At 42.7% G+C, this 10210-nt stretch overlaps 1 protein-coding gene across 1 annotated transcript; it reads left to right on the top strand.

The window, feature by feature from the left end:
• The first annotated feature begins 6988 nt into the window (after positions 1–6988).
• Positions 6989–7478, top strand: LOC143996619 (small ribosomal subunit protein uS10). The gene has a single exon (XM_077491785.1). The coding sequence runs from the start codon at positions 7096–7098 to the stop codon at positions 7453–7455; it is 360 nt and encodes a 119-aa protein (XP_077347911.1). The 5' UTR covers positions 6989–7095; the 3' UTR covers positions 7456–7478.
• The last annotated feature ends 2732 nt before the right edge of the window (positions 7479–10210 follow it).

Raw genomic sequence — 10210 nt, 5'->3', positions numbered from 1 at the left:
TGGATGGCGGCTCAGGATTCCCTGGACCGCTTGAGATCCTCCACTGCAGAGCGAAAAAGTTTTTTTTACAAAACTGGCGTTCTATGAGGAGGGGGAAAAGACGGGGCGCCTGCTTGCCAGAATTGCAAAAGCACAACAGATGTCATTGGGGCCATTTGAGCCAAAAATGAAATGGCAAGGTGGTCAATTCTCAGGAGATCATTATATCCGAGCTGGCTGACTTCTACAAGGACCTTTATAGGTCGAGGTAAACGTACTCGGATGACGATCTGCACTCATACCTGGCCACTATAAATTTACCAGGGCTCTCAGAAGAGGCCATGCGACAACTTGACGCCCCGATCACTCTAGAGGAATTGATGGTGGCTGGTGGCTCTTTCCCCACCTGCAAGGCGCCGGGGGCAGATGGTATTCCCATGGAGGTATACACACAATACGGGGAGGATATTTTGCCTGAACTATTGAAGGTGTTTAATGCATGCATGGAGGAAGGTGCCCTCCCTGACTCTATGACAAAGGCTAATATTGTCTTATTGCTTAAACCAGGGAAGGATCCAGTAGATCCGAGGTCATACAGACCCATATCTTTGCTTCAGAGCAATGTAAAGATCCTGGCTAAGGTCCTGGCACTCCGGGTAAACGGGATAGTGTCCACAATTATTCACCAAGATCAGGCTGGCTTTATGCCACATAAGTCCACGGCAATGAACCTTAGAAGACTGTTCCTAAATATGCAGCTGCGGGCAGACAATGGGGAGAGTAAGGCACTTCTGTCCCTTGACGCTAATAAGGCATTTGACAGTATAGGCTGGAGGTATCTGTGGGCGGTGCTAGGCAAGTTTGGCTTCGGGCAGCGATTCGTGGCCTGGGTTAAATTACTGTACGCCTCACCAAAGGCCAATATCAGGATGGCGGACAAGATGTCTGATGATTTTGACTTGGCCAGGGGGACGAGGCAGGGATGCCCGCTGTCCCCCCTCCTTTTTGCAATTGCGATAGAGCCTCTTGCCGCTCTCATAAGAGACAGCGTAGGAATACAGGGATTTCAGTATCGGGTTGTTCACGAGAAGATCATGCTATATGTGGATGATATGTTGCTTTTCTTGACCAACCCCAGCCAATCCTTGCCACAGGTAATGACCATAATAGAACAGTTTGGAGGGTTCTCAGGTTTGACCATTAACTGGTCTAAGTCAGCTATGTTGATGTTGAATGAGGGAGAGGTAACGGTCCCGGAGTCCTGTCCCGTGCTAGTCGTAACCAGTTTCAAATACTTAGGGGTACAAATTACGGCCAAAGTAGGGGATTTCTGCTCAGTAAACATATGCCCACTGCTGTCGAATTTCCGGGATAGGATAAATACCTGGAACACCCTTAGGATGTCACTGGCTGGGAAAGCCAATCTTATAAAAATTATTTTAATGCCCCAACTGCTCTATTTTCTCCACAACTCACCGGTTGTAATACATTTAAAAATCTTCAGAGTAGTGAATACGCTATTTCGGAAGTTGCTGTGGAACACGAAGCCCCCTAGGATCAAGTTGAAACAGCTGCAGCACTCTAAGGACTGCAGAGGGTTGGCGGTACCCAACCCTTGGCTGTACTATATTGCGGCCCAGCTGCAACATTTGGTGGGCTCCTTGTCACATGAACCGGCAGGCTCAACGGCCAGGCTGCTGCTTCATGCGTCGGGGGCAGAGACCATCCCTATGGGACTGGAGGCACAAATGTTTAAGAGCTCTAACAAACTGACCCCTACGTTGTCCCTGATACAAAAAGTCTGGAACAAGAGTAGACAGCTTCAGGGGGTGCAGGGATTTACAGAATATAGTCCTATATGGGGTAACCACACATATGTAGAGATTGCTAAAATACAGCCTGACTCTAGATGGATTACCCATAATGTGAAAATTTTGTCCCATATATTTAAAGATGGAAAGCTTCTCTCCTTTGCAGACATGCAGAATAAATTTAACCTCACGGAGGCTATGATTTTTCCCTATTTGCAGCTGCGGCATGCGGTGGCCGTGCAGGGGGACTCGGGAGAATGGGTACTGTCGCCCACCCTGTTGTACCATGCATTGCAATCTGCGGAAGGCAGGAAGGGAATAATTTCACAATGTTACCAGATGCTGCCGCCGCGGCACCTGTGTGATCATCTGTGCAAAGCACTGCCACTTTGGGAAAGGGACGTAGGTCAACTCACGGGAGAGCAGTGGGAGGAGGCCATGCAAGCTATCACCTCATGTTCCTTGAATGTGGCACAAAAAGTTTCACAGCTTTATATTATATTGAGAGCGCATTACACACCGGTTAAGCTGCGTAGGATGGGCGGGACGGTTGACCCCCTGTGCGGTAGGTGCAGGCAACATGAGGGGGACCTCATCCACCTCATGTGGCGCTGCCCGAAGCTCCACAGATACTGGAAGGAGTTAGTGGATACCATCAATATGGTGTTTCAAACGCAGATACCTTTGGATCCCGTATGCTGTATTCTAGGGGTCTTGGAGGATGTGGTATCCTTGGAACCAATCAGGGTGGCGGTCTCCAGGGCACTGTTCCAGGCTAGGAAATTTATTTTTCTGGGCTGGAAATCGGCGGAGTCCCCTGCAGTGGCGACCTGGATAACACATATGGGCAGAACCCTTATTATGGAAAAATATATTTATCAACAGAGGGGGTGCCGGGGAAGGTTCGAGCGCCTATGGTCACATTGGCTGGATACACCTGGGCTGAGCCCAAACGAGTTAATATAGTCCAGATTACTGTAAGATTTGTAGCAAAGGGCAAACAAGGAATGCGTAGGCCGGACATGGTATACCTGTTGGGGAAATTTGAGCGACTTTAGAACAGAGGGAGGGAGTTATGTGTTGATGTAATGCCTGTATGTACATTGACAACTGAAAACCATTTGGATTTAAATGTGCACTGGAAATTGTTGTATAACTGTAACTTCAATAAACACCTTTTTGATTCAAAAACAAAACAAAACATAAAGATATAAAAATTTTATTTTTTGTGAAGAATCAACAAGTGGGACACAATTGTGAAGTGGAACGAAATCTATTGGATATTTTAAACTTTTTTAGCTAATAAAAAACTGAAAAGTGGTGCATGCAAAATTATTCGGCCCCTTTACTTTCAGTGCAGCAAACTCACTCCAGAAGTTCTTTTCAAATGTTTTTATTGAGATTTTTAGCAGAGTTAGTTACAACAAGGGTTACAAAAAAATAAAAATAAAGTAACAAAGTAACATAACACAGTATAATGTAGTGACAGGGTTTTCTCAGCACAATATAGCATAGTAACAAATTGTCCACAATAAAGAATAAAGTAGTATTCCCAAGTATCTAATATTCATAGTCATAAAGGGACTCGAACAAGAGTAAGTCTCTTAGAACTTGTATAATAAAGTCCGTAATATAATTATTGTAAGATTTATAAATAGCGATATGGATAACGACCACATCTGGACCCCAAGACACCCCTCACAGGGATCTATCTGTGTCCTGGAGTACCTAGGCCAACATCTTAAAGGAAAATAAAACACAGTAGTTATCTTTTATGAAGGAAAATAAAGAACTATTCAATTCAGATAAACAGACATGTGATATGTTTGTCACTTTGCTATAAAATTATTTTTAAAGCCATCCAAAAAATATTAAAACGCACAGGAGTTCTTTCTTCTATATGATTAAAGAATCAGCATTATCTAAATTGTGGAAGTATAATTTTTGTACCATGTACTCCAAGGTTCCCATAATTGCTGTTCCTTAATATATAGGGATTTGTCATTAGGAAATAACAATTCGTAGGAGTGATGGAGTTGGGTTAATTCTATAACTTCTGTCATAGTAGGAAGAGAATCAGTTTTCCATTTTCTAGTTATGGATAGTCTCGCAGCTAAAAGTATATGGGTTACTACTTTATGATATTGTTTGGGAATCGTATGTAAATTAATATTCAGAATGGCTAGTTCTGGTGAAAGTTGAAGGACAATACCTGTTACGGAAGTGAGTAAATGGGAGATTGCCTGCCAGTAGTTATGTAAGCTTGGGCAGTCCCACATAATATGAAATAGGGTCCCAAATTGGGTACAATTTCTCCAGCAATTAGGTGACGAGTTCCCCTTGAATTTTGCTAGGATATGTGGAGTCAGGTATTGTCTTTGAACAATTTTTTGTGCCAATTCCCATAGTGTATCACATGCAGTGGCCCTATATATGCTTCGTAGGGAAGCCATCCATTGTTTAATTGAAAAGTCTTGCCCCAAATCTTGTTCCCATTTAAGGAAGGAAGGTAGTTTGCTGGGTATGTTTTTTTCCCCTAGAATTGGGTATATTGTAGCTACTCCTTTCTGTGAGGTGGCATGGTTATCGAGGAAAGACCATATTTTAACCGGGATTGAAGCTCTGAGTTGTGGATTGTGTAGCAGACACTTTTCTATTTGAATATATGTAGATCGCTCAGATTTCGGAAGCTGTAATTCATTACTTAACTGAGAAAAAGACTTTAATGAGCCCTGTTGGAAGAAGGAACCAAGTTTGATATCCCGACCCAAATTCCAGTCGTGTATTTGTACGCCAGGAATTAATGTTGGTATGATTGTTAGAGGAGGGTTTAACACCGTGATTGGAGTTTTATCCCATTTGTATGTGATGATTCTCTGCCAAGAGTGTAGCGTCGCTTTCACCGTTGGTGGGTATTGAGCTGTAATTGTGGACTTAATTTTCCTACTAAGTAACCAAAATTGCATATTAGGCTGTCGTGTGATGTCTTTCTCAATTTGTCCCCATAAAGTTTTAGGAGTAGGCAAGAACCATTCTTGCAATTGGGTCAAAAGAGTTGCGTCATAATAATCCTGTAGATCAGGTACGGTCGCACCACCTATATTTCTATGTTTAATTAGTATATGGTGTGCGCAACGGGATTTTTTGCCTTTCCATAGATATTTTCCCAAACTGCTTTGTAAGGATTAAAAGTAGTATTTAGGGATACATATCGGAAGGGACCTGAGTTGATATAATAATTTTGGTAAGGTCATCATTTTGAAAGCTGCCAGGCGACCAGCCCATGTAAATTCGAATTTACTAAGTGTTGTCAGATCTGTTTCAAAATGTTTCTTAAACGGTAAAAAGTTTGTTTTAACCACTTCAGCTCCGGACCAATAAACACCTTAAGGACCAGAGGTCTTTTTGCAATTTCGCACTGCGCTGCTTTAACTGGTAATTGCGCGGTCATGCAATATTGCACCCAAACGAAATTTGCGTCCTTTTCTTCCCACAAATAGAGCTTTCTTTTGATGGTATTTGATTGCCTCTGCGATTTTTTTTTTTTGCGATATAAATGGAAAAAGAGCGAAAATTTTGAAAAAAAAAGATATTTTCTTCTTTTTGTTATAAGAAAAATCGAATAAACTAAATTTTAGTCATACATTGAGGGCAAAATTTATTCAGCCACATGTCTTTAGTAAAAAAAATGTCAATAAGCGTATATTTTTTGGTTTGCGCAAAAGTTATAGCGTCTACAAACTAGAGTACATTTTCTGGAATTTACACAGCTTTTAATTTATGACTGCCGATCTCATTTCTTGAGGTGCTAAAATGGCAGGGCAGTACAAATCCCCCCCAAATGACCCCATTTTGGAAAGTAGACACCCCAAGGAAATTGCTGATGGGTATGTTGAGCCCATTGAATATTTATTTTTTTTGTCCTAAGGGATTGAATAATGACAAAAAAAAAAAAAAAAAATTTTTTTTACAAAAAGTTGTCACTAAATGATATATTGCTCACACATGCCATGGTTATATGTGGAATTTTACCCCAAAATACATTCTGCTGCTTCTCCCGAGTACGGGGATACCACATGTGTGGGACTTTTTGGGAGTCTAGTCGCGCACGGCACCCCGAAAACCAATCACCACCTTCAGGATTTCTAAGGGTGCAAATTTTTGATTTAACTCCTCACTACCTATCACAGTTTCGAAGGCCATAAAATGCCAAAATAGCACAAAACCCCCCCAAATGACCCCATTTTGGAAAGTAGACACCCCAAGCTATTTACTGAGAGGCATGTTGAGTCCATGGAATATTTTATATTTTGCCAAAAGTTGCGGGAATATTACAAACTTTTTTTTTTTTGCACAAAGTTGTCACTAAATGATATATTGCTCACACATGCTATGGGCAGAAGTCAAATTACACCCCAAAATAAATTCTGCTGCTTCTCCCGAGTACGGGGATACCACATGTGGGGGACTTTTTGGGAGCCTAGCCACGTACGGGACCCCGAAAACCAAGCACTGCCTTCCGGATTTGAATATAAAATGCTATAAAAAACAAACTAACCAGAGTCACCCGTAACACTTATACGGTGATCAGTGGTGAAAGGGTTAACTAGGGGCAATCAGGGGGTTCAAATTTTTATTAGGTAGTATATGGGGGTCCCTGGCGCTATATAAAAACCTGACGGGGAACCTAAATAACTAACTGGCTAACCAGCGTCACCAGTGACACTTATACTGTGATCGCTGGTGAAAGGGGGTGAAAGGGTTAACTAGCAGCAATCAGGGGGTTAAAACCATTATTGGGTAGTATATCGGGGTACCTAGCGCTATAAAAACCTGGCGTTGAACCTAAAAAAATAACTAGCTACCTAGCGACTGTAGCGACACTAATGCAGCGATCAGAAAAACGATCGCTTAGTGACACTGGCAAAAGGGGGTGAAAGGGTTAACTAGCGGCAATCAGGGGGTTAAAAACATTATTGGGTAGTATATCGGGGTACCTAGCGATATAAAAACCTGGCGGTGAACCTAAAAAAATAACTAGCTACCTAGCGACACATGCAGCGATCAGAAAAATGATCGCTTAGTGACACTGGCAAAAGGGGGTGAAAGGGTTAACTAGCGGCAATCAGGGGGTTAAAAACATTATTGGGTAGTATATCGGGGTACCTAGCGCTAAAAAAACCTGGCGGTGAGCTCTTTGAGTACAGCCAGTGGGGTGTGCGTACGCTGTGGACTGTCTGCTCCTGGCTCACCGCTGTTCGCTCGGCAAGTCTCACGAATAAGTCGGCCAGGAAGGTGATCAGTCATGGCATTTAAAGACACAGGCAAAGCACCTGTTGATTCAGAGGTGGCCATCCATCGCATCCGTATTACACTGACCAGCCGCAATGTGAAATCTCTGGAAAAGGTCTGTGCTGATCTGATCCGTGGAGCAAAGGAGAAGAACTTGAAGGTGAAGGGACCTGTGCGCATGCCCACCAAGACTCTGCGCATTACTACAAGAAAAACCCCTTGTGGTGAGGGTTCCAAGACATGGGATAGATTCCAGATGAGGATCCATAAGCGCCTGATTGATCTACACAGTCCCTCTGAGATTGTGAAGCAGATTACTTCCATCAGTATCGAACCTGGTGTAGAAGTTGAAGTGACCATTGCTGATGCATAAATGCCACCTTTGAATAAAAGTTACCACCATAAAAAAAAAAAAAAAAAAACCTGGCGGTGAACCTAAAAAAATAACTAGCTACCTAGCGACTGTAGCGACACTAATGCAGCGATCAGAAAAACGATCGCTTAGTGACACTGGCAAAAGGGGGTGCAAGGGTTAACTAGCGGCAATCAGGGGGTTAAAAACATTATTGGGTAGTATATCGGGGTACCTAGCGATATAAAAACCTGGCGGTGAACCTAAAAAAATAACTAGCTACCTAGCGACACTAGCGACACATGCAGCGATCAGAAAAATGATCGCTTAGTGACACTGGCAAAAGGGGGTGAAAGGGTTAACTCTAGGGGCAATCAGGGGGTTAAATCTTTATTGGGGGTGATAGGGGGCTACCCTGGACCTAACACTAACTGTCCTGACAGTTTTTACTGTCACAACTGACACTGAATGCATTGATCAGTAAAGAAATGATCAATGCAATCAGTGACACTGTGACTGGGGGGGGAGGGGGGGGGATCGGGGGGCGATCGGGGGGGGGATCGGGGGGGGTTTGTGTGCCTGTGTGTACCTACATGTCAGTGTAGTGTTGGTGCACACTTACTTTTACTGTTCTCCTCGTAGTCCGGTCAAAAAGCCCGCCCCGAGGAGAATGACATCACTTCCTCCTTCCTGTGTAAACAATACACAGGGGAGGAAGCTTCTCATTGGCCAGGAGCGATCCAGAGGGGGTGGCCGAAAACCAACGGCCATCCCCTCATCACGGAGCGCTCCTGGACCGAATCGGACCGCCGTAACCAGCGGGAGGGGGTCCGATCGGACCCCCCACCCGCTGGAAGGCAATCACGTAGATGTACGTGATTATGCCTGCCTGTGCCATTGTGCTGACGTACAATGGCAATACGGCGGTCCTCAAGTGGTTAAATAACTGTTTTGTTTTGTTAGTGAGAGTGATTCCTAAGTAAGAAATCCCCTCGTCTTTCCAGTGGTAGGGGTATTTATTATACAATAACTGCCTGGTTGTGTTATCTAATCCTAGGTCTAAAATATGGGACTTGGTTTCCTTGATTTTATAATATGATGCTGCTCCAAATGTCGTTAGTATATTTTGGAGATTCGGGAGAGATGAAATAGGATCAGACACTATAAGCACTATGTCATCTGCGAACAGACTTATTTTATTATCTATTTGCCCAATTTTTATACCAGATAGTTTTGTGTCAGATCGTATACGTTCTGCTAGAGGTTCGATGGCTAAATTAAATATTAAAGGAGATAAGGGGCAACCTTGTCGTGTTCCATTCGAGATGCCAAAGGGCCTAGACATCATATCATTTGTGTATACTCTCGCTGAGGGGCCCCATATACAGTGCAAAAATTGCCGATAAAATATTTCCATGAAAGCCGAATTTTAAAAGCACTGACTGTAAATAGCCCCAATGGACCCTATCAAACGCCTTCTCTGCATCCAAAGAAAGGAGCAGAGAAGGCGTTTGATGTCTCTCAGTGAAGTGTATAATATCAATCAGACGTCTTGTTGCATCTGAAGATTGTCGACCTTTAGTAAAGCCAGATTGATCTTTGTGAATGAGGTCTGGTAGGTAGTTCATCAGTCGATTCGCTATTGCTTTGGTGTATATTTTGATGTCAATGTTCAATAATGAAATCGGTCTGAAATTTTGGGGAGCGTTGGGATCTTTGCCTGGTTTCGGCAGTGTTATGATCAAGGCCTGAAGAATCTCAGCTGGAAATTCTGATTTGGATGCCGCTTCGTTAAAAAGTGAGCATAAGTGGGGAGCCAGTATATCTCGAAGTAATTTATAGTATTCTCCTATCATTCCGTCTGGGCCCGGAGATTTATTGTTGGGCAGGGAGTCTATAGTTCTAGCAATTTCTTCCACTGAAAATGGGACGTTAAGATCTGAGATTTGATCAGTAGTTAATGATGGGAGACTAATAGTATCTAAGAAATCACTTATTATCTTTGGGGTAGGTGTGGGAGTTTGAGAATCATCTTTAAGATTGTAAAGGGAGCGATAATAACAGCTAAATGCATTCGCTATGTCTTGGGGGTCTTGCAATTTTTCTCTAGTAATAGGGTGGTATAGATATGGAATCTTTGATTTGGAATATCTGCCTTTGATCCGAAGTGCCATGTTTTTTCCTGCTTTGTTGCTAGTATGGTAATATTTAGCTTTAAGTTTTCTAGTATGTTTTTCAAATGTATCCAATAAAGTCGTTCTGAGTTCCTGTCGTAATATTTGTAGTTTAGTTTTCAGTTGTTGTGATGGGTGAGATTGGTTTTGGGAATATAATGTTTTAATGTCAGCAGTAAGTTTCTCAATGAGTTTCGTTTTATTTTTCCTGAATTGAGCATTCAGTTGCATTAGGATTCCCCTACTAAATGCTTTATGAGCACCCCATAGGGTGGCGGAGTCTGACACCGATCCCACATTATATTTAAAGAATTCAGTTATCTGGTTTTGTATAGCTGTAGCATAGGTAGGCATTTTGATAAGATATGCATTTGTTCTCCATAGAAAATGGGTCGTTTAAGAGTGTTTAGGTAGAATAGTCATACTAATTGGGGCATGATCAGTCCAAGTGATGGGTGCAATGTCAGACTCCCTCACCCGCTGTAATAACCACTTATCCATAAAAATATAATCGATACGAGTATAGGTATTATGTACCAGGGAATGATATGTGTATTCACGATCTCCAGGATGATGGCATCTCCATACATCATAGAGATCGC

Source organism: Lithobates pipiens, unplaced genomic scaffold (assembly GCF_037356315.1).
Source record: "Lithobates pipiens isolate NorthernLeopardFrog02 unplaced genomic scaffold, aLitPip1_a1.2 Scaffold_19, whole genome shotgun sequence".
In the NCBI taxonomy this organism is placed as follows: domain Eukaryota; kingdom Metazoa; phylum Chordata; class Amphibia; order Anura; family Ranidae; genus Lithobates; species Lithobates pipiens.
Note: the sequence above shows the minus strand (reverse complement) of the source record. Positions and strands in the feature narration are given on the sequence as shown.

Excerpts from the sequence above, each read along its gene's own strand:
- LOC143996619 (XM_077491785.1), top strand. The coding sequence starts at position 7,096 with ATGGCATTTAAAGACACAGGCAAAGCACCTGTTGATTCAGAGGTGGCC.